The 24,943-nt window shown below is 47.3% G+C and overlaps 1 protein-coding gene across 1 annotated transcript; it reads right to left on the bottom strand.

The window, feature by feature from the left end:
• Window positions 1-4,444: 4,444 nt before the first annotated feature.
• Window positions 4,445-23,056, bottom strand: pdgfab (platelet-derived growth factor alpha polypeptide b). Its single transcript, XM_079282696.1, has 6 exons — window positions 22,450-23,056; window positions 21,121-21,217; window positions 17,067-17,201; window positions 15,710-15,900; window positions 7,833-7,959; window positions 4,445-6,448 (listed from the first exon to the last, which is right to left on the bottom strand). The coding sequence occupies exons 1-6, from the start codon at window positions 22,510-22,512 to the stop codon at window positions 6,435-6,437; spliced, it is 627 nt and encodes a 208-aa protein (XP_079138822.1). The 5' UTR covers window positions 22,513-23,056; the 3' UTR covers window positions 4,445-6,434.
• Between the last annotated feature and the right edge of the window lie 1,887 nt (window positions 23,057-24,943).

The following is a 24,943-nucleotide window of genomic DNA, read 5'->3' as shown; positions in this document are numbered from 1 at the left end:
TCATCTCACCTCGCAAAAAAGACATGGGGAAAGAAAACTGCGTCTGTGAAAACAGACAAACTGAAGATGTCAAAGTATAACAAAAGCACAACTGCTCAGGAGGAAAAAGGAACAACAGTTTGTAACAGAGCAACAAAAGAGCAACATGAAGACAGTTCATAGAACCTCCACAGAAACACACACAGACTGTAAGTGTATGAAACAGGAAGTCGACAGCCAGTAGTTCAAGAAGGTTTGTCACACCAAAGTATAGATGCTGAGCTTGACAGATTGTTAACTCTCTGATGTAGTAGCTCTGTAGTCTTCCTGCACTTTTAAAGTTGTTTTAAACAATAATAAAATGTGAATTGCACTTTGAATTATTAGTTTTTCCCCCAGGAATATCTCAGCAACGGTTTCTTCTCTAGAGTGTGGAGGGATTTACTCTGTTGCTCATTGACGCTGCTCATCGTCCTGCCAAGCAAACAGACCACAATACACATTGATATGACTTTGATTTGTGTGTGTGTGTGTGTGTGTGTGTGTGTGTGTGTGTGTGTGTGTGTGTGTGTACGTGTGTAGCTTCATTACCAGGTGCATCTGCCACCTGCCAGCCGGTGTGAACAGTGTGATGTCTGTTCTGTGATGCTCTCATCATACCCCCATCAGACAGATAGGTGTTTGGCAGCTTCTTCAGTCATTCCCACACTCTGAATGTAAACTGCATGAACACACACACACACACACACACACACACACACACACGCACACACACACGCCAAGGTCCAGAGTCCTGCAGCTCAAGTCTTTTTTTTATTTCTGTCAGCACAAGAAAGGCTTTGTGTGCGTGTGTGTGTGATTCTGACCTGTCTGTTGACAAGAGTGTTGCTTTAAAGATAAGAGAGCAGTGTGCATGTGTGTGTGTGTGTGTGTTCCTACTATTAGTAAGGTTGCAAAGAACATCTTGAACATGATCATGGTAAAGACGAGACTCGCTGAGAGGAAAAGGAGGCACAGTTCAGCTGAGTCCATTACTCCTCTGATGGTGGTTGGATCAAAGTAAACACTGATAATGGTTCAACCACAGTTGATAATACTGCTGCCCAAGAATGTTGGCTGGGCCGGCTACTCCCGACCTCACACGTATAAACGCACACACACGCATGCACACACGCATGCACACACACATGCACACACACATGCACACACTCCTCATTCCTCACTAGCAGTGACACATTCCAAGCTTTCTTCCTCTCTTCCCACAAACCAAACACAGCTTACTCCTTTTTAATTCTAGACTTTTGATTTATTTGATGCGCAAAGGAAAACTGGCTTCCTTAGCTGCATCGGAAAACATGCATGCTCACACACTCTAACTCTCTCGCACACACACACGCACACACACAGACATACAGTAGGGCAATAACTCCATGCATCTCCCTTTGTAATTACAACACATACAAACTTCAGCTCCCATTGGATCTTGACTTATCTCCCTCCAGAGACCTCCACACTCTCAGTAGTTCCTCTGCCACGCCCTCCTTCACTCCCTCCATTTAACAAGACCTGACAGAGTCCCTGCCAGGCTCACTTCACACACAAGTTAAGTACAAATTGATCAGTTGGTGAGGATTTCCTTTCTATCAACCTCCTCAGACACTGGCACAGTCATTTAAAAGAGATGAAGACAGATTTGACTCAGTGGAAATGAAAACAATTTTTTACCGGTAAAACCTGAATGCACCAGGTTGAATGAATTGCCGCTGGTTGGCTGTGTTCCTTGTCTTTTGTGGAGCTCAAAACAGAATACCCTTAATGAGATGACGTGAACGAATATCATACGTGAGGCACAAAGTGCTGGTACTGATGCGGAGGGAGGGGTTCTGTGTCAGCATGGGAACCTGCTGAGATGCCGAGCAGGCTGCTGTTCAGGCTTATCAGAACTATCAGACAGCTCTTTCCCCTGGGAGATCCAAAGTGAAGCGATCAGGTTCCAGAGCTGTTTTTTGGGGGGGACGGCTCACGACGAGCCCCATCCTTCGTTGTGGCCCGGAGACGTGACAGGTGATGGGACTGTGACGTGGCATTTTAACAAAGAGAGAGAAGAAAGGCAAAATGTGGCGGGAGAAAGGAGGGTGAATGAGCTGAAAATGACCAGGGACAAACATTGAGCTGCATCATGTTGTGTTCTGTCATTCATTACCCTTAAATTGGGCCTGCAGGCAAGGAGGAAGTAAAGGTTTAAAAAACGACCCCAGGAAGTTTGGAGACAGGAATTTTTCAAAGGAGAAAAGAACACCATAAAGAGAGGAGATTAGTAAGTATTTATGTGTTTCATCACTCCTTTGTTGCTAATAAACCATTACCTGAGTGAGGCAAGATGTGTGTGCACATGAGTAAAACATTTCTAAGGGACTGCCACCCAGGGGTGAAACCAGAAACCAGAACTCAGAAGGGACCCGCTCACATACCCCTGTGGCAAACCCCACCACCACCACCACCACCACCACCTCCTCCAATCCTCTCCTCAATCAACCCTCGCTGCCCTAATCCAGTGTTTACATAAAACGCTGGGCAGTAATGATAGCCATGAGACCATGGACCACCCCACGTCCCTGCACACCCTCCTCTCCCCAACCGCCCCCACCACCTTCCACCGCTAACCCAAAGCTGTTTTCACAGGAGCCAAATACCTTAAATACATAATTAGCGGGGTCATTTGTGCAATGGGGGCCCCGGCGAAGGGCATGAGCGTGTTCGTGTAAGTTTGTGGGGGGCACAGGGAGGATGAGGAGTGTAGCGGGGGCAGGATATGAAGACGTGAGAGAGCGGCGGACAAAGACGTGCATTCATGCCTGCGGCCCCGGACAAACTTGGCTGTCGGCATCTTCAAAGGCGTCCTCTGCCTTTCCTCAAAACCCAGAGGCCACAGGTTGGGGGCAGAGAGGTGAAACATAACAGGGCGACATGGAGGGAAAGAGGAAAGGGAGGACGATGGAGGGGAGAGAGGGGTGTAAGTAATGAAGCAAAGGTTACGAGATCGGTAATCTGGGAAGGAAGTAGTCAATGCTGCTTCTGAGGGGGTCGAGGCTGTAAACGACCAGCTTCTGTCAATTAGATCTCGGTTTGCATCCGACAGTGTAGAAACACGACATTTACCAAAAGTACAATTTATTTACAGTAAACGTGAAAATGGAGGGAGATGATTAAAGCTTTACAATGCATCCGCTACTTTGCACCACCAGCAACATCCCCCATACGACCCCTGGACCCTGAACTCCGACCCTGTGCATTGTGGGTCGTCAAATCACAAAATTCCAGTGGTCCATGTTTCACACTGGGAGACCTCTCTTTTTATTGTTTGACTGCACACACACACAGAGCCCATTCAGCAGCCCTCTTTACACCTTGTCTGCCCCTTCGTCCCCCTCTGGCATTGTTTATGAAAGCATGTCCACTTAGTGCTGCCCTGTCTGCCCCCTCTCGCTGTGGTGCCGATTACCCACATCCTGAGTCCACTTCGTTCCCTCTTTTCTTCATGTTTCTCCCTCTCTATACATCCCCTTGCACTCTCACTCCTCACGGAATTCTCGCCCCTCTCTCCTGTGCTCCATCCTCCTCCTCCTCCTCCCTCTTTCCCCACCATGACATATTGCTCTCTATTTCCTGAATACACTGCACACACTATACTGACTCCTCAATCCCGCCCTCCCTTCGTCCTTATGAATGAAGCTGTGAATGTCAGGTAAAAACAATAAAATCAATCAAGCCTCTGCTCTTCCTTTTATCTTTACTTTATTCCCCTGTTCCACTGGTTTGCAGAGCTGCTGTCTCTCTGATCCTGTCTCTCTTTCATGTTTTGCCTTTCTTCAAAGGAGGGAGACTTTCATGTCCCTTAGCCGTGGGATTAGGGTGAGCTGCTCAGGGAAAAGTAATAAAGCCCCCAGCACCTACCGTCTGCTGCTGGTGGATCCTGGAGTAAAGCCCAGCTCCTGCTCAGCCTTCAAGCCTGGAAAAGCTCACATTTCCTGTATACACCACCCTCGCATCCAGCTTCTGTCCTGCCTCCTGCGGCAGCACTCCATTCTTGTAAGATAACATAATCTTTCACATTTTTTCATATTATTCAGCTAGTTGGATAACATTTACAAGAAAGTCTGTCACTAATAAGGGAGCAGGTAAGGGTTTGTTCAAGTGCAAGGTGGTCCCTTGTTTCCTCTTTCCTTCTGCCACAGTTTAATATTGCTGATTTACGTAATTCTTTCCATAACCTCACTTTGTGCCCATTAGACCGTCTCTGTATTTCGTGCTGCATTGCATCGTTCTATACTTACATTTATCCTTAAATACCATCCTTGAAACACAAACCAAACAAATGATGGGACTCAACATTCAGTGAACAATTTCATAAGCAGAAATATATTTATTGTTGAAAACATAAATATATAAATTATGATTATTGCTGTCTTTATCCAATGGAAGGCCAAAATGAAAGTAATAGAGGCTTAGTGTAATGGCATTTTCTTTAATCAAATAGCTCTGAGCGTGGTCCCTGGTTTACTGAGAACACTATCTTATATGGACGTGAACGCAAGCAGTGATGAAACATCAGCCTTATAAATATAGCACCGGTCAACTGATTGTTAGTTAATTCACAGATGGGCTTTGTGTGATCTGTCATGTTTCAATTCAGCTTTTCTCCTTTGACCTTCACTCGACTCACTTCCCAGTGACTCACTCTTTCGCCTTTGAACACGGGGTGGAAGACGGCCGTTGTTCTCGTACTGCGTTGGCCCGCTTACACATTCATTATCGCTGTTACAGGAAGCGGTAAGGAAGTCATTGTTCGTTCCATTGGGGCATGGGTTCAGGCCATCACTGTGCTCTTGTCAGGTCACCTCTGAGCACTCGTAATCATCTGTCCTGATGGTATGTGGCTGCTTAAGGTGCCAGTACCTTCACAGGGTGGAGTGATCAGAGATTTGCTCTCCTGTCAACAGAGGGGTAAAGCCTAACCAAACAAGGAGCCCATTCATGCGCTTGTCGATTGGCTTTGCTGGCTCATTCACTCTTTAATGTGGACTTTGCTCATTTGCAGGAACAACGTGTGTGCTTGTGAAGCAGAGCGGGCGGCCATCTTCATTATCAATGTTAGTGATGTGGGTTAAAAAATAGCCTCGTGTAGGAGAGAAATTCGGGATAATTCGGGGATACACGCACGCTACAGTTGCTCTAACATGTTTTGTGTGATCGGCATGAACATACTTCAATGTGCTGTATGCATGTTTTTGTGAATATAAAGGACCGGGCATTGGCAGACTTTTCTCCCTCGTCTATTTCACCTCCTGCCCACATTTTTGCATCTTTTCCAATGGATTAAATACAGGCATTCAACCACAACAAAAGAAATAAACATCATTCCTGCTTGGATATAAGTAAGCTTAATATATTTCATAACAAAAATAAAGCATCTTCCTGTACTGACTCTCATACCTTCTCCTTGCACACATATATCCAAACCATATTCATAAGACTTGACATTAGTCAGATATACTGTAATATAATAAGAAACATGGATGACAACAATAACATTGACTAAACAAAAAAATGACGTTGAGATTGTGATACTGATGGTTGCAAAGAACCAGACCACACAGAACTCTTGCATGTCTCCAAGATCATTAAAACATATTTTTGTTCTGGAAGAGACAGAAAGCAATCGTCCACACATATAAATAGTTTGTAAGTAGCGGCGCATCTTCCTTTTCAGAATTCAACTGTACATAGCAAGTGGGCAAAGTCACAGACCACCAGGGGGTCTCCGAGAAGATCTCCTCTTTACTGAGAGCAAACATCCAAAAACTCAAAATGTTTGATACTCCACAGAGGTTTTAGAAAAAAAAAACCACTTCCATTTGTCTCTCTCTCTTTCTCTCTTTCCATTGTTTTTTCCTTTATCTCTCTTTCTTTCTTCCTGTGTAAGCAAGAGTCATTTAAACGGGGCAGGGCACTTTTATGTTGCCCAGCTGGAGGTCATCCACCGCTGTTTTGGAGTCTGAGCACCGGATTCCCACAAAAGTTTGATCCAACGGCTCCATAGCTGTTTCTGTTGTGCGTTTTCTTCAAACAAAGTCTCAAAATGTTCAACATGAATCCCTTTCATCATCTCCTTTCCGCCTCTGTCTGTCCTGCCCGAGCTACAGCACGTTGTCTGGGTAGGTGGCGTTCCACAGACGAAGTCATCATCACTGGTTACTGTTTTTTTTAAAAGCACCTTTGGCATCTTATTCATTTTTGTCTGTTGTTTGTTTTCAGTCTCTCGTCTTAACAGAAAAGTTTGTCCTTTTTAAAACGAAGGTCGCATGGCAGTGGGGAAGAGGACAGAGCAGGTCTCCTGTTGGTGACATCCTCTATTTAGGTCCCTCCCACGCTGGAGTCCCTTGTTCTGATTGGTCTCACCTCACGTCCACTGTGGGAGAGAGAGAGAAAGAGAAAGCTGAGATTAATATCACCATTAAACAAACACACGGGTTTCATCATGACAAGAAAAACATTAATTGCATTTTGTGCCCAATTGCATAACTCATGCATTTCAAACACGCTGACACAACACACACAAGACCCACAATGTTCTGAATCATGTTTCTCCAGATTTCAAAGACAGTGATCAGACCACGAGTCATAATGTACAGTCACAAAATGTGTGTGACATACAACGGGTGTTACTGTATAACGCAACAAAAACAGTGCACGCAGCCACACGACAGGCACGAAACTGTGACACAAAGCATACTGTATGTGGTGTGCATGCTCGGCAGGCCTCAAAATCAGCATGCAGCATCACAGAGCATGGTGCGCCTTAGCCCTCCCTCTTCTCACACTGATTGGCTGTGATGTGATTGGTGATGGTGATTGGCAGGCCCCCCTGTGCCCCCGATAGGGCAATTGCAGTGGCAAAAGGTGAGAGGACGCTGTGTTGCTAAAGTCCTACCTGTTCCCTTCACAGCTCTTCAGTGGACTTTGGGTAATGAGTGCAACTTTATTATGTCGCCAATAAATCCTTGCTGGGCCTTAGCTTTTTAGGTTTCCTTTTTTTACCTTTAGCCCTACGGTGGCCTGAAAACACAAAGTCAGGGAGGGTGGATAGGACGGAGGGTTAAAAGCAAGAAGCAGGGTTTATGATACAGAGAGAGGCACAACAGCCTCGGGACAGAAGCAGACAGTGCAAAGATATTACACTATAAATACTTCAGATGCCTTATCAACACACATCAGCGCTTATCTGCTCCCAGGGAGAGAAAGGCTTCAGATCAAGGCACTGGCGGATTTACCTGCTGTCATGCCAAGCAGCCTTTGGACACCCTCCCTTAACACACAGACTCGCATACGCTTTCACACGCACAAACCTACATGCACACACACACACACACACACACACACACATCCTCGTCTAACAAGGCACAAACACACAAGCGTTACAGTTTTGCAATAGCAGGCCACCTCACAGGCGTGTCTGTCTGTTTGGAAGCAGTTATAGAAAAAGGTCATCCAGTGCAAAGCCAGAGACAGAGAGAGAGAGAGAGAGAGAGAGAGAGAGAGAGAGAGAGAGAGAGAGAGAGAGAGAGAGAGAGAGAGAGAGAGAGAGAGAGAGAGAGAGAGAGAGATAGAGAATCAGACAGACATGAGGAACGGGAAACACATTGATGCATGATGACGCAGGGATGAGTGTGGGACTCAGCCATCAAACTCAACCTCAGTGTGATTTTTCTGCAGGAGGGCAATGCTGGGACACTATTTGGGATTATGTAATAATGATATACATCTTGCATAATATGTTTGAGTCTCACATTTACCTGTTTCTGCATCTGTGTGCTCCACCACATGATGTTGTGATGCACACACACACTCCAGGTGGTCTTCTAACCGCACAAAGACCTCTTTCAGCTTGGGCCTCCTCTTCACGTACTCCACCTTCGCTACCTGAAGTGAGGAAAAAGAGCCGAGGTTAGCCGCAGAGCCAGCTCCAGCGCCATCATGACTCTTCGCCGCGCTTGTGTCATCAATATGCACACGCGCTCTTTGCCCAGCCGCCAACATCAAGAGGCGTAGCGCTGTGACTGATGACTCGTTCATGAACCGATTCATAAAAATAAAAAGAAAACGCCAGCCGCAGCTTCGCCTCCCCCGTGTTTGAAGTGTGACGGCAGCATTCCTCAGAGGCTGATGCATCGGGTTCCGCTCGCTGTGTGCTCTATGGGCTGTTGATCAGGTGTGTAAATACTGAATGGAGTGTATGACCTTGTCCAAGCAAGCTCAAACAATGGGAGAGGAGAGATTGAGGGTAGGGGGGGGGGGGGGGGGTCGCGGTGTACGCCCTGAAGCCCAGGGAAGCTTTACCCTGGCAGGAGAAGAGAGGCTGGGATCCCCCCCCCCCCCCCTCGCTCCAGGCATGGAGCATCCACATCCAGACAGACGCACACCTAAACTCCCTCGCCTTGTTCTGACATGTAGGCTGGTTTTAAACCACGTTAATACTTCTTCATAGGTTAGGGAAAGTGCTGTCTAACATGTGCATGCAAGAAATACAGCTTACGTGGTCTAATCTAGGCGGTACAACCCCAGAAATCAGCCTTCCAATGTAACAAACGCAAAAGGAATGCAGGAATTCCGATCCCTCAGTCCAGCTAACACCCTCTCAGGTCTGACCCCCACTTCCCACCCAACAGCTAGTCATGAACAGGACCAATCCTCGGAGGGTTATGAAGAGGCTATGTTGGTTAAAGCTTAGATGAAAGCTGAATAGAGAAAGGTTGCTTGGAGGTTATGATGATCTTGTTGTGTAACTCTGGGAGGTGGCTACATGCTCTTCCCTCTCTGATGTGAGTGCCAAGGGCAGGTAACCTTCCCATCCACCATTGAGGGCCCGGGGGCCACATGGAAACAATATCCCCTGCTTCGCCCATCTTCCTGGTCGCTGCACGAGAGAGGATATTGGCCGACAATCTCCCAGCGCTCTCTGGTGTTATGAACAACACTGTTTTGCAGTCCGCATGAGGCTCACACATGCACAGACGGAGGGCCAAAACTGATGAGAGGCTTTCTTCCTCTATCCTGTGATGGCACACCGCCAAGGCTGGCTCTCAGCGGTGAATTAGTCAAGCAGAAAAAAAACGAACATACCAATCCCTGTCTGATAAAACAAAGTAAAATGTTGACATTCGCACAACTTGAGCTGCCTCGCGTCAGTGCTGTAACAATGACTGGAGGGTCATCTGGGGAGGCTAAAACAGAAATCAGGGGCCGGCGGTTTCACCAGCTGCTCCTTTGCAACTGTTTCTTTCCACGGAGAGAAGAGAAAGAGAAAGAAGAGAGGGAGTGAAAAGAGGGTAAGCAAGCAGAGAAGGTATGCAGTGAGCAAACAGAGGACAATGGTGTCTGGGTTGCTGTTATCGGGCCCTAACAGAGAGAGAGGGCGGGTGAAAGGGCCAAAGCAGGGAAGAACTGAGCAGGAAGGTGGACCATCATTCTCATTAGGGAACGATTGTGTGTGTGTGTGTGTGTGTGTGTGTGTGTGTGCAAACAGAGGGTGTTATTTAAGGAAGGGGATGGGGGACTGACCATGATCATGACAGCATTAGATGACATTCATGCGTTACCTATTAACATTTAGTTTCTGGGTTACTCACTGGGGATCTTTAATTACACCAAAGCTGACAGGACAGATAGAGAAGTTATCGACGGTGTGTTGTTATCTACCAAAAGTGCAGACAGTAACACAGAAACACACACATTTCCCAGAAACCCACTGGTAATATTTAATCAAAGGATGTGACTGAGAGATGAAACATGCAGCTGTCTCTGCGGACGGCTCTGCTGAATCTCTGAGCTGAGGGGGGTTCGAACGCAGCAAGCCGGAGGCCAAAAGAGTCAGCAATGTACTGATACTTCTTACTGAGGCTGATCATTTTGACTAACACGCAAACCCAAACTCTTCTGGCCAAACAAACAGCTATTGACAGACGGATAAAGCGATGAGCCCCCCTTGAAGAGAGGCCCAGCGGTAGGCTTGTCTTTTGCCCCTCACACAGCATGGTTAAAAACACTCCCTGCAGGACACACACAAAAGCACACTCACACTTTCATATTTGTCTGTGAATGTCTATAACTGTGCTGTAATCCTGCTCTGCCCACTTTGTCAACACACTCTCTTTCTGTCTTGTTTCCTGTTTGTTGTGTCTTCACACCTTCGATTTTTCCACTTCACATCCACATTTAATTTTCCCATTTTAAGTCACTTCTTCGCCACACAAAGGACACCGGCTTCCTACCCGGAGCAGAGTCAATGACTTCCCACATAAAACATACATCAGAAAGAGACCCCCATGCTATGATGAGGGGCCCCGCACTCTCTTTGTATAAATCAAACCGATCTAAACTCCCTAGAAATCCGGGGCCCTGAGAAGCGGCTGTGGAATGATATCCGATCCAGAGGGTTGGGGTGAGGCAGGGGGCTCTGGGAAGTGCACCCCCTTCGGTTTTGTCCTCAGAGTCTCCGCGGCCCTCTGTGTGGAGCCGATTGTCCCGGTCGGACTAATTGGGAATTCCCTGAGCACGGAGCACTGATGAGAGCATGATGGAGGGGAAAGTTTTACTCCGGCTGTCCAAGGAAAACACGACAGGGTTGTGAACGTGCACCGCGGGCCATCGTAAACTGGAACAGTGACAGGATCGAGAAAAAAAAATAAATTCAGAATGTATGTGTGTTTGGAGAATAGACGGGTGGAAAGAGGCAGAGTGGGGTGGCAATTAATTTATCAGGAGGGAGACTCGCAGAGCTTGCGCCCCACAAACAAAGAGCTCTTGTTGAGATGCTACAACTTTGAACAAGTGGAGGAAAGGTGGGGAAGGTTGTAGGACGGGGGAACGTAAAGACACTTTCTGTATCTCCGTCTGTCTGTCGTTTGAAATCAGACAAAGAAAAAAAGACACCCAGAGGAAAGGCAAGATTATATGCAGAGGGAGAGAGAGAGCAAAGCACAGAAAACATAGACTGAACATCAAACAAGAACAACCGAGACAACCTGCTCCTGCCCTCTGCTACAACCCCCCACAACACACAACACACACACACTCGGCTGGAAGGGGTTATCACAGGCGGTGTGTGGAGAGGAGAGGAAGCAAGGAGAGTCACTCACAGGTCTCCAATACCCGAACCCACTTCATGGCACACCTCTTACTCCTCGCTTCTCTCTCCCACACAGACATATTAATGTATCACCGGATGCGAATATCTATCTGCCCCTGACCTCATCATGTGCCTCCCTTTCCCTCAAAGACCAAAAGAAGCATCGTGCGATATCAAATATCAAAGAATCCAAAGATGTGTAATCTTTCCATTCATGTTTTGCCCCCCAACGTCTTTATAGAACAATTGCAGATGAGAAAGACATTACGCGGAGCACTTGAAAGAGTAAATATGATTTTAATGAAAGAGAACAAAAAACGACACGGTAAATGGCAAAGACTGGCAGAGGGGTAAAATTAGAGAGATGGCTCTGTTGCAGGAGCGAGACAAAAAGAGTGAGGAGGGAGTGAACAACGATTTCACATAACAGACAATCAGACTGCGAGACTGAGCGGAGAAGAGAGTTGGAGGGGGAGGATGAAGTCAGAGGGGAAGAGCGAAAGGGAGGACAGGAGAGGAGGAGTGAAGGAAAATACAGAAATGAAGTAAAATATGATTAAAATACGGCTGCTACTTTTCCTGCTCAAGTTGATGCATTCCAGCCGGTGCAGCAGTAGCCAAACTCTCTGGCTTCTGGCGTAGTCGGGACGCTCCCATGGTCTCTGACCCGCCCCGCAACCCCCGCCGTGCACAACACACACACACGTTTATACAACACACACAAACTCCCTCACCCTTCTTCATCTAGAGGAGCTGAGTGAATCAAAGGGAAAATAATTCACAGCTGCAAGGAACTTCAAACAGGGGGGCCCCTCAGTCCCATCCAACCCCCCCCCCCCCCCCACACGTAATCCACAGGACCCCTCTGACGACCATAAATCATGCTCACTGTATCACCGTCACACTGCCTTTTATTTATGAAACACCCCGTAAGTCAGGGTCCCACACAACCGCAGGGCTACAGCTACTGCTTCCCCCAACACCCGGCTCTGACCCGCTGTCGCTGAGGTAACTGCCAGTGTGTGTGTGTGTGTGATGGGGTCGGGGCCGGGGCCAGTGCAGGGAGATGTGTGGACCCCCACACTCAGCACTGTGGCTGTATCCGCCTGGCCTCTGTCAGCCCCCACTTTGATCCAGCAGCCATCAACACTTCATTACTCTGTGGCCCGTCTTCCTCTTGCTGCCGCTTCACACAAATGGCCTTGTCCCTGCGCTGCGGTGGGCGGGTTTACGAAGCATAGAGCGCTCTCACACACACACACACACACAATCTCCCTTCTTGGGTTTACACAGATGTGTGCTGACGACCCTCTCTGACCTCTGCAAAATACTTGTACGTACGCTTCAAGGACCATCAAAAGTTTCCAGCTACTAAACCAAACCCAACGAGAGAAACCGAGCTTCATTCTTGGCAAATGATGCCATGATGATTCGATTAAGACACGAAAAGGGTTAGTTGTTCCTATCAATTGTAATTGAAGAATATTCAAATACCGTTTACAGCGCAAATACTGTAATTTCTATATATTATATATTTTTTTCTTACTTTGGGGGACTCAGAGTATAATTAGCAGCTAATTTATTCTTTCTGCTTCTTTTTTGTTTCCATAATTCCAAGCACTCTCTGTGCACTCCTTGAATCATGAAGAGCACCTCATTTACTGTCAACTGTTCGTGCAGCAGAAACCACAAGAAAATGTTTGGATTTCCCGGAGTACCTTACTCGTACCACTTGTCTGCCCATGTGGTTTTGTGGATGAGGAAGGAGAATACAATGAACTTAGAGACCAAATCTACTGCAGAAGCCTTAAGAGTTAATGAGTGAGTGGATGAGTGACAGCTCCATTCTTTGCCTGTTTCATGGGCTGTGTAATCAACCCCATAGGAAGAACAAACAGAGACTCACACACATTCATCTGTTCGTCTGTTCAGTCCTGCCTCCAGTTGTTTTTTGAGCAAGTTTGTCCAGCAAGCATCGTAGCCAAATGCACTGAGGAAACTATCAAAAACACTGGACACAGCTGGAAAGAACAGAAGGAACATGGGAGAAGGAAGTAAAAAAAGACAGGAGAGGGTATGAATGAACAACCAAAGGGGACCAATTATAGAACAAATTCTGTTATTTAATATGATATTTCATGTCATATCTAGATTCGAACAACTCTGAGAACACGAAGACATAAAAACACTGGCAAAATGTCCAAAATGTCCTGCCAGCCTTCAGTGATAAAACACCAAAAGGAATCACTTCGATGGAAAAGAAAGGGGGAGAGCCGAGATGCTGGGATAGAGGGAGTGAATGTGGTGTCGTTGAAAGTGCAAAAGGAGGTGGGATGGGGGTGAGGGAGGAGTTAAAGGAATGCTGGGATGATAGAGCCTGAATACATAAAAACTCATTAAGAATTCTGTTTGCCTCTCTCCTGTCTGTTTCCACGACTTTATGTCTCTCTTTGCATCTCTGCCTCTCTCACGTGATCTCTTTTTTTCAATTCTTAACCTGCTCTCAATGTCTTTGCATCATTCTCATTTCCTCTGTCTTTGCTGTGCTGACATCAACTGTGATGCAACCTGCACACACACACAGTTCAGAGATACACCTGAGAAAATGATAGACCAAAGTGCAAAAGAAGTTCGAGACAAATGCATAAGGAGGGGAAAAAGGAGTCCATGGAGAAGAAAGAGAGTGACTTTAATATCTGCCCCTTCTCCTCCCTCAGGCTAGTCCTATTTAAAGTTGCCTTTTTTATTACCCTGCCACTGAACAGGACAGGCTTGTACAGTAAAGGGCCTGCACAGACCCGTTCTCCTTTTTTTTGGGTCCATAGCATGAAAAAGGAAAGAGGGATAGAAACAGAAGAGGGGGAATAAATAAATAAAGGTGCATTTGGACAAATGCATGGTGGCATGAGATGGAAAGAAACACAGCAGATGTGTTCTTTTCCCATCCTTGGCCAGCAGAAGGGAAACAAGTCAGGCCCAGGGTAGACGGGCAACATTTTTAGCTTTCTATTAAACGGAGGGAGAGGCACAAACTGAACCCCTATTCAGACTAACTGCTGAGAGGACAGACAGAAAAAAGAAGTTGGCATGAGACAATGTTTCTCACACACAAAGTGGTGAATGTCTCCTGACCGAAGCAAGCACTGACGAATGACCTTTCCAGGGATACGACGCCTCTCGGCCCCCCTCGCCCGCGACTGGAAACGCATGGAAAAACGTCCCCGATGAATCCCTGCCCACCACGCCTGACGGTCCGTCTCCCGTCTGTTTGCTCATTTTGTCCTCAGTGTCGCGAGGGGGACACGGCCAAAGCTGCATATTCCAGGAATAGCGGAATCTATAGCCTGATAGTGTATTGTCCGTCCTCGTCCTCGTCACAGAAATCCTTCCTGACTTGAGCCAGTGTGACAAGGCAGACGCGGCTGGTATTTGTTTTATTACTCTGCAAGTACATTGAGGCGGCATCTTAAAACCCTGCTTGATGTCCCAGTGCCCATGGCCGGGCAAGATCACAATGATTAAAGAGACAACATAGTCCAGAGATAGACTCAAAGAGAAGCACAAACACAGTCAGAGTGTTCCAGGCTTTCCTGTTTATCCCCCGGTTGTCTCTTACTCTTACAGAACAGAGCACATAACTCCCATACCTCCAAACAGAGCCGTGCACCGGCTAACAGTCTGTAGTGTAAATAGAGCAGAAAAACGACTCGGCTCCAGCCACGGTGTCTCCTCTGATCCTGAACAGAAGGACATGTTTTCAAGCTGGCGACGCCAAAGAGCCTCTGAGAACAGTGCAACCCCCGTCGATCCCTCTCTCTTCCTCTTTGTCGCCTCGTTCCCTCCAGGCTCCCTGTTTCCAGAAAAGACAAAGGGCCAAACAAACAGAGAGCGGACGAATGGCTGTGCGGTAACCGACGACACTCAGACATTCTCGAGGTACAGGAAACTGTTTCTCCCTCTCTCTCTCTCTCTCTCTCTCTCTTTGTCTGTCTGTCTGTCTTATGTCTGGCAGGAGCATCCCTCTCTGGTCAACCCTTCAACAGATGTCCCGGCTGAAGGTGCCAACAGCCCTCCCTCCCTGTCCTTTCTCTCTTTCACTTCCTGGCACTCCCGCCCTGGACTCTCGCCAAACATGGGATAGAGTGATGAGGAGAGAGGGTGGTGATCGGCTGTAATGGAAGGGGAGAGGAGAGGGGAGGGGCCAGCGGAGGTAAGGTGGCCACTATTTGGATACTGGCCATGGAGGCTCAGAGGAGACAGGTTGATTGAAATGAAGAGTAGCAGTGGAGCAAAAAAGGGTGGAAAGGAGCAGGAAGGTAGGCAGGTCAACCCAACCTTACCTCTCGTATGATTTACTTACCTGGTGAGAGGGAAAGTGGTGGAGATGGGTGTGTTTGTGGAATGAATGAGGTGAATATGATTGCGTGTTCAACCCTGCACTAATGATTTGGGTTGATTGTAAGGCTATGACTTTTCAAGTCAACAAGCTTGGACACAATCTCGCCTGTAGGTGTGTGTGTGTGTGTGTGTGTGTGTGTGTCTTACCTTAACGGTGCGATGGTGCTTGCGGGAAGGGTGACAGCGCATGTTGCTTGTGTTGCAGCAGCCTGTGCAGCGCTTCACCTCCACACAGGGCGGCCATATCAGGAAGTTGGCAGACGTGGGATCCACCTGGCTCCTGGGGATCTCGTAGATCACCGTCCGCGTCTTACACACCGCCGGGACCGCCTCCTCTGCTGTGAGAAAGACAGGGAGAAGGAGGAGCCCGGTTAATGCACCTGGTCTGCATGGGTGTTCGGTGACACATTTTCCGAATGCATGCGCGTGCTGTTGTATTTTCACTCCCTGCTGCTTTATGCATTCCTTCGCTGCTCATTATTTGATGACTCACTCGACGTGGGAGCTGTTCACCTTACCTCGGATCCTTTAAGGATGTTAAGAAGACAAGCTATCCAAAAAGCTGATCTCGTATCGGCTCAGGAGCTTTGGGATGAAGTCGGTGAGACAGAAAGTGACTGCTCCTTTGTTCAGAGTCCTAACTGGGGTTAATGCAGCGTTACTAGGCCAGAAAACCTTTACGTCCGCTGGTGGGAAATCTAACAACGGCCTTTGACCCTGTTGGTCGTGAAAAGAGGAAGGCAGTAAGCATTCATTTCAGATCGAATGCTCTGACAGGCACTCACACGTAAAGATGTGACAGAGGCTGTACAGTAAGATGGTATTAGGTCGTAAAGATGATGTGCAGAACGTGAGGGCTTTTGTGGACAGCTGCCAAAATGGTATGTGTATCTGTGTAATACTTATGATATGGCCACATACATGAAATACAAGCAGCCACTTTTCCCTGTGTCACTTTAAATGCTGTACTGCTGTGTCTTGACACACACATTGCACACTCATATCATACCGCGTGGCGTTTTTATGAAGAAATCTGACTGAGAGCCCGGGCGAGCTGCAACTTGAGCCCTGAATGCCTGGAATTTCCACGCTCAAGGATATATTTCTCTCCTGACGCGTGTGTCCTAGATCTGCAAGCCCATGGCCAATTAAACGGCTTCATGTCAGACGTCCTCGTCAACCTCACACACCAGTCTCGTTTCTCATGATTCGTTGATTGCCATAAACACTGGGTAGACGTCTTTATTAGGGTAGCATGTATCCACAGAAAGGCCATATAAAAGCCACTAACTATTAGCTTCGTTTGAAATGTGTGTAAAGTGATCGGTTTCATCTCCTGGGAACTCAAATGTCAGGGGGGGATATTTAAAATGGTTACGTTTAGGGCATTATGACACTGTAATAAGCTGTGCCAAGTTGTGATGTACAGTATATGGAGCCAAATGTAATCATGATGCAACCTCTTAGCTGCACAGTGAAGCATATAATATTCATTCGGCCTTACCGATGCTCCTCTTGCGTCGGCTGTGGAGCTGGGAGCTCTTCAGGTCATTGTAGTAGCCGTGATGACGGGAGTAGTTCTTCTGCTGGTTGTGGTGCTTGTGGTGCTTTGGCTCCTCGATAACATTGTTTCCCGCACCTCGTCAAAACAGAAGGCAGCCTCATTAATGAATGTCACACAGAGAGGAAGTTAAAAAAAAAACGTTTTCAACCAATAAACCAGCGATGAGTCGGTTGATCACGGTGTAGACTGTGGTGGGGGGGGGGGGGGGGGGGGGCTTGCTAGGCCTCACCAGAAGGCTGAATGTGACCCGCCATTGATGTTTTATTTACCCCGGCCTTCCACAACTAACAATGTGCTGGTTAGTCACACGACCCTAATGAGACGGTAACTTCCGACTGGCCTCTTGTGCCGTATGTAACACATGCTTTGATTCCCTGAAGTGCTTAGGGTTTCCTTCAATATGATGGCTGGCAGGGCAACTGCTGATGATGTCACGAATTGAAGTAAACTGTGCAGAGTGCACATGGTACAGGCAGGAAGCACACAGTACACAAACCTCTGTGTAATTGCAAGCTTTGTGCGTCAGCCTAACTCACTCATTTGGCTGAACTTTCCCAGCAGGAATAAAGTAGACGGCAGGTGAGTCAGCATGCTCCTTCAAAAACAACCAGCTTTCACAGACGAACTGCGGACTAAAGTGGTCATTGCACAGGTGGTACTCAGCCGCCATTATCCCTGCCCCTAATTGGTGGTTTGGTGTCTCTCATTTACCAGAAAATGTTTGCTTTTTCAATCATTCCGCCGCTCGGCAAAGTAAATGTTTTGTCATGCTGCGGCGATAGCTCCTTAAGACTCCCTAACTCCAGACTAATATAGCCAGCTCAGCATATTCACAGTCATGGTCATCTGATAAAGCGTGCTTGTTTTGGTCCCCACCCAGAATACAAGTTGGATTACAGAAGAGTGCCAGAGCAGCTATAAAGCGATAAAGCTTGTTCGCAGGATACAGCCCTTTCCCAAAGAGCAGAGTCTGAGAGTGTTTGCTAAGAGGGTGGGTCTACCTGTCTGCAAGTACAGCATCAGGCTGACACAATCCTACACTTGTACACCTAACATAAAGACACACTCACAACTACACAAGCTCCTCTCATTATCCTCCGTAACATGCTAAAACCCAATGTACACCAGCACAACAAAGCTTAGCCACAGACAAACGCATTGCCCTCGTCCAGCTCCTTTGTGCTCTGACCAGAGTCATCTGAAGGGATTTCCTCTGCCTATACACAATCCCCCTCTGGGATTGGTTGTTTATTTGCTTTTGGATGCCTCCTTTTTTCGGGTCTGCTCCTCGGGGAGAGTGGAGGGATTTTCTCTTAGCCTGTCTTGCCGTCAGTCAGTCAGCCAGTGACCCAGAACTAAAGGTCCACAGGAAAGAAGTGTCAACTGCAGCTGCGGAAAACAGTGTACGGACACACATGAACATGCCGTACATATGTCGCACATGGGCTCCATATATGTTCAAACACACCGAGGCTGTCTGCACTGCAGGTGGACTCATTTTGACAGCTGGAGGATTTTCCTATACCTGACAACCTTTTAACACTGCGGGTCACTGACAGAACTCCCACTGTGCCTCCTCTCTCTCCACCCCACCTATCCCTCTCTTCATCCCCCCCCCCCCCCTGTCAGAGAAGGACTGGAGTGAGGGAGGGCGTCACACTGTGACCACTGGAGACAGTTTGTGTCAGAGCTGACAGGAGAAAGGGAGCGAGAGCATAAAGAAGTCCTTTATAGACTGCGGAGTCCTTTTCTCAGCACAATAAAAGGACCTTTCTGAGGGTGTTTTCTTTGCGCTGAAAGGAGAAACATGGGGAACGAAGGCAATCAGAGTGATCGGGCAGGATGATGCAGGAGAAAAATAGAGAGACGAGAGAAGTTAAGGGAGGCACAAATAGAAAGGGAGTGAGGGGTTTGCTCCTCTGTTGGTTCCAGGTGAGTAAGAAGCAATAACTTGCCCGGAACGTCGCGAAACTGAGACAAGAGAGAAGAGACGGTCTCTCGCCATGAATCAGGCTTTCATGACTCGCAAATGACTCCCTCCATTAGCTGAGGGCTCCTCCTCCGCTCTTTCTTCCTTCCTCTACTTGTACAACGTGTTTTTGACAAGTGCCTCCATAATTCCCTCTCTTTGTCTGTCTTCCTTGTTTCTTCACTGGCAACAGTTACATGCCTGAGTTAGCGCAAACGTGTTACTGTCGGTCACATGGGCGAGGTGTGAACGCAGGTGGGACACAAGCACAATCAATATGTTTTTTGAGGCACTGTGATTCATCGGATGTGCTGCCGGCTACACACTGTGAACACTCTGCCAGCTTGTCAGAAAGTGGACTGCGCAACAAGTTGCAGCCTTTCTGAGGGCAGTGGAGCAGAAACACAACCTCCAGAATCCTCCTGCTCCCTCCTCCACCTCTGCCCCACGCCAAGAGTCAGGTTCCCTTTTCTGTCACTCCTTCACTGAGCGAGATGAGAGCGGAGAGGCCAGGGGGCCGCCCAAGGAGGGAGACGGGGTTAGAGAGGAAGAAAAGCCAGGAGAGGAGCACCTCGGGGGCCAGACAGCCATCTGCAGACTTCAGCGGGGTCATCTCATCTGTCAGTCACAGCAGGAGACACCATCCAAGAGGACGTGTGCACATAGACTCGCACTGAGCAAAGCAGCCCGAAATGACACACACAGCCGCCAGAAAAGCCCTGCAGGCCTCCCCAGGGATCCTGACACATATACGTCCTTACAGGCTAAATTACCTCAGATAGTGACAAAATGATACGACGACGACTTCAACTAAATATCAAGGATTTCCTGGGTGCGACCTTTAAAGCGCAGCATCAGTCCGTGTTACATTTTCCAGGTACCAATGATCAAAGGTTTCAACCAACACCTCATATAAGCCTTTCCTTTCTCCTTCCCTGGTTGACATGCTGTGCTATGCTACAGTTCAGCCTGTACTAGCTTTACTGTCCTGGCCATCTGCAACAAAAGCTCTGAAAATACCCCTCTGGCTGGCGTCAAAGGTCTTTTAATGGGCTCGCCTGTGCCGCCAAGCTGGCCGTCAGACAGATTTATGTCCTCGTAATAATAATCAGCCTACTGCTGTTACCCTGCAAAACATTCCTGTGTTTGAAGAAAGACATGTTAATTCAATTATAAACACCTCTTCTCATGCTAGAAGCAAAACCAGGGATCTATTCTGGGCTCAACATGAAGTGGGGCGATCGTACAGGTTGGTTTGAGTGTGAATTAATCAATGAAACACACTAATGATGCGGGGCTATTACTTGTCCTATTGATGCGTCCATCAGAAAAGCAGGCATGTGGTTATACAGAAGAATACTTGAGTGAAAGTCTGGTCCTACGGTGTTGCTCTGGGAGCAGCTGAAAGAATATGCACAACAACAACAACAACAACAACAAGCCTGCCAGTGAAAGTCCATCTATGTCACATGCGTACAGTAAGCACACCTATCGCGGTAACTGCTTTATCACGCACGCCAGGGCTTGATTTCAGGGGTAACGGCTTGTAATAAGCAGAATGGACCAAAACAACAGGTGTTCTTGTTCTTTCACTAAATCCACTAAACCTGAAGGATTGGCAGAGTCTGCATAGTATACATCTCACTCAAATGTCACTCAAACATCAGCTACCTTTGTCACTTGTCAGACACAAGTGGATGGGTGAATGCTGACACTATGATCAGTGGTTCCTGTGATTCATTTTTACAAAATTCTCCTATCCATCAAGCAGTGGTACTGAGCCTATTGCAGTTTAAATGACAACAAGGCAGGCATGATTCTTTTAGATATAACCTTCGTATCGATTTATGGAACAGTTATTTGGCTTGATCCTTAAGCGAGCACATTTTGCCTCACTATACAAATATATATGGAAAGTCCCCAGACCACATTCAGGTGTAGCCTACTACCAAGAAGGCTATGTTAAACATACATGTTTAAACATTATGAAACATGTCTGTGAAAGTATCAAGAGGCTGAATTTACCTACGGAGTCAATGTCCAGTAGCCGCTGGAGGTCGCTGATGCTGTGGATTTCACTGTGGGACAGTCTGTCTATCAGCTCCTGGGGAAACTCCACTTCCTTTAGGGGGGGGGGGGGGGGGGGGCAGAAAAATAAACAAGAGATGAAGGTTAGAGATGTGTCGGGTCAGTGGCAGAACGTTTGTGCAATTGTGTGTCTGTATAAGAAAACGTGCAGGGTTCAAACAACCACCGGGAAGATCACCGCTGGAACAAGTTTGCAACCATGTGCGAACTACATCGAGCAGATCCCTTTTGCCATAAATCCCCCTCATACACGCCGAACCCCCCTTGAGAAATGATGCAATCAAGGGGAAGCATAATGCTCTGCAAGGGAGCAACGTTGCAGGACTGGAAAGTAATTCATCAGAAATGTTAATCTATATATATGTATAGATATATATATATATAGATGGGAAACCATCATAAAAATCATAAATTGAAAAACATTTTAATATAGCTACTTCTTTGACTATTAATTGGATGCCGAATGAATCAAATGACCGACTCGAATGATTGTTTGACTAATCCTGTTCACTGCTGCAAGATGAAACGTCGGGATTGTTTAACTGCACCACGGATCGGGGCGACTTCTGTCCGTGTGACCTGCAGCTCGCCACACTTTGCACTTGTTGCGGTCACGCAGGCACCTCAAAGTGAACGCGCAGCCTGACAGGAACAGTGGCTATTTATATCGCCCGGAGCGGTTCCCATGAACGCGTAGCCCAACCAGAACGTTTGCCCAGTTGGCTCGGGCTACAAACGGATTTGGCACAAACGCCAAAAATAACTGTGATATGCTTCCAAAAATGCAGACGCGACGTTGGTTCTCAAAAGCGAGCAGCCACTATACCCTCGTGATAGCTGCAGCTGATGTGCTATTTGGTAATTCTCGAAAAAATGAATCCATGTTTACACTGCTCTTACAATAGCGTCTCAGTCTATGCCCTTATTATTATTATGAATAGAGTTTGTGTCGGTTACAGGTTGATTCAAATGAAGAAATGCTTTAAATGATAACGGCTCATAATCGTATCTTCGAGGCTAAATTCATCCTTCAACCCAAACACTTTGTGTTACTGCTCTGTGGTTTTCTTTCTCTGGGTAAGAAGTTGTGGTGTGTAGCTGTTGGAGAAATGCGCGCTCCGTGGGAACTTTGCCCCCTCACAGGAATACAACCCCGCACCACTATGCGTGTGTGTGCGTGTGTGTGTGTGTGTGACATGGGGCCAGTGGGACACAGCTCTATCCGGCCCCGCACTGCTCAGGATTTGCAGAGTCCTATAACTTTACCTCAGAGGTGGCCAGCAGCAGGTACGTCGTCCACAGCAGGAAGTAACAAAGTGCGGCTCTCATCTCCCTTTAATTCAGATTTAACCCCGAACGAGAAAAGGGTGCTATTCTGTCGGAGCCGCAGAATCGCTCCTGGATCCACAACCATCCCCTCGGGGGGAGAAACCGGGGTATCCGAGCTGCTCGGCGGGCTCAGTCAAACTCCGTGCACTTGCTTGCAACTGTGAAAACGCTGAAGAGGCTGGACTCTTGTTATTCACATTGGACTGCGTCCTCTTGAACAAGATCTGTGCGGGCTGCTCGAAATACAGCTCCTCAGGCGCAAGTGGGACAATCCTAAGAGACAAGTCTGAAGAGCATTGCACTTGTCCTTCACCCTTCAACAAACCAGCTTCAAACTTCAGCCCAGTCCACTGAACAAACAAGAAGCGCAGCTGTGTTAGAATTAACCAGAATCAAGACGCACGTTTTTCTATGATAGTATTTAATAGTCCTGGAAGAATATAATCCAATCGAGCAGATCCTCTCGGAAAACCACAAGGGAGAAAGTTGTCCGTGTTGTGCTGTCCAGAGTCTGTCTTGCAGCAGTCTGCACGGGTCCTTGACAGTGTGGGACTCTGAAGTGAATGGAGTCAGAGCGCCTCTGAGCCGCTGGATATAGAGAGCCAGCAGCTCCGTGCCCGTTGCGCCTCCCCTCTCGTTTCGGTGATCGTGCATCTATTCAGCGAGGGGAGCTGGTTGGCTGGTTGGATGACTTAAGACTCCACGTCCCCATCCCCCTTCAGCCCGCGTGTGTGTGTGTGTGTGTGTGTGTGTGTGTGTGTGTGTGTGTGTGTGTGTGTGTGTGTGTGTGTGTGTATTCCCTTCAGCACAGAGCCCATTCAGAGATTCAGGATGTAATTGATATTGATTATCACTGATTTGAAAGGATGCAAAACTGACCAATAATTATGGACAAACTGAGAGAAAAAGGATGAGGATGCTGATGAGGATGAGACGTCTGTCCTAATTAGCTTGAATTGGATAACAAATCACGGGCAGATGAAGTCAATATTAAAATTCATATTAAATCACTGATGATTTTAAGGATGTAATCAGATGGACAAAGTGAACACAAATGTAAAAGATGATGATTATTATCATAAAAGTGATGATGGTGGTGACTCATATTAACACAAGCTCTTTTTTTGTGCCTTTTAGTTGAAGGCAAAATAACCTTTTGATGTGTCATTGCCAGATATTGAGCACTTTAGCACAAAGACATACATAAACATGTCTGTGAATGTATGTGATGATGACATAGACGATGAGCATTTAACGCCTCGGGCGCGATTTTGGGACACAGGAAGCAACTAGTTAGCAGCAGGTTAACGACAGACTGGTCTTAACTTGTCGTGAGGAAGCCGGAGGCTGCGCTGTGCTGGGCGGTCTGGGAGGAGAGCCCGAGGGCCTGATAAACGAGACATACCAAACAGGAGCAGAGACAGCGTGCACGCACATTATCAGCCAGCGGTGACGATCAGCAGGGAGCTATAGGTCAGCACAACCAGGTGGTCTGCCTTCCACCTTGTCCATTCAACTGGATGACATTGCACGGGGCCAGCCTGAAGGCGCTGTGGCTGGAGACGCTGCATGGAGAAAGAGCTCCAGCAGCTGGTGGAGTAATTAATGTAACTATTTTAATATGCCAGTGAAGCTCAATTTAGGACCAGTGCTGTAAAATGATTGCAAGATGTTTACAGAAAGTCCCTCTGCTAAAGCTATTTATGTGACACGATATTCCTCTTTTTGTAAATTCACTGCGCCGCAATTGTCGTTCATTCTTCATTCTGCATTAAAGTATGTGATGCGATGGCAGGCAGGTTCGCCATGACGTCATCGTCATTGTCACGTCACAGGTCAGCCTCCCTACCTGGATGTGCACCCTCACTGAAATGCATGAATCACGTGTCTGCACTTTGCATCACGCTGGGAAACTGGGAGTCAGAGGAAGAGATGGGAGAGCGGGCCACACGGTGGGAGAGAGTGACTGTTTTATGTCGGGTGAAGAAGTGAGTGAAAGGAAAAACTTGCAGGCGAGGATGCATCTTGCCTGATGATTTGATGTGGAGGAAAGATTCTTAAATTAGAGCTTGAGATATGGTGGATTAAAAGCAAACATGGGGGAATTGAAATGAGCAAAAGAGAGAAACTAATAATTGGACTGTCATTTTAGGGGGAGAAGAAGAAATTAAAACAGTAACACCCGAAAATCATTCTCTCTCTCTCTCCTGTGTGAACTATTAGGCAACATGTTTCCTGGCAACTGAGGTCTGTGTACCTAACAACATTAACCCCGTTAAATGGTTTTATAGATGCTGATGCACAGTAAATCCAACCATAAAGACGCTGCGGGGAGAACGTTATCCGAGTTACGTGATGACTCCCGTTTCCCCCTGAGGCCACACATAGTTCCCAGTGAGAGAAGCGTCGGAAAGAAGGGGGAATTTTCTCG

Source organism: Melanostigma gelatinosum (genome assembly GCF_949748355.1).
Source record: "Melanostigma gelatinosum genome assembly, chromosome: 13".
In the NCBI taxonomy this organism is placed as follows: domain Eukaryota; kingdom Metazoa; phylum Chordata; class Actinopteri; order Perciformes; family Zoarcidae; genus Melanostigma; species Melanostigma gelatinosum.
This window is presented reverse-complemented; position numbering and strand designations above follow the sequence as displayed.

Excerpts from the sequence above, each read along its gene's own strand:
- pdgfab (XM_079282696.1), bottom strand. The coding sequence starts at position 22,512 with ATGAGAGCCGCACTTTGTTACTTCCTGCTGTGGACGACGTACCTGCTG. Across the intron at positions 17,202-21,120 it reads ACTGGACATTGACTCCGTAG|GTGCGGGAAACAATGTTATC; the intron begins GTAAATTCAGCC and ends TGTTTTGACGAG. Across the intron at positions 15,901-17,066 it reads CCGACGCAAGAGGAGCATCG|CAGAGGAGGCGGTCCCGGCG; the intron begins GTAAGGCCGAAT and ends TCTTTCTCACAG.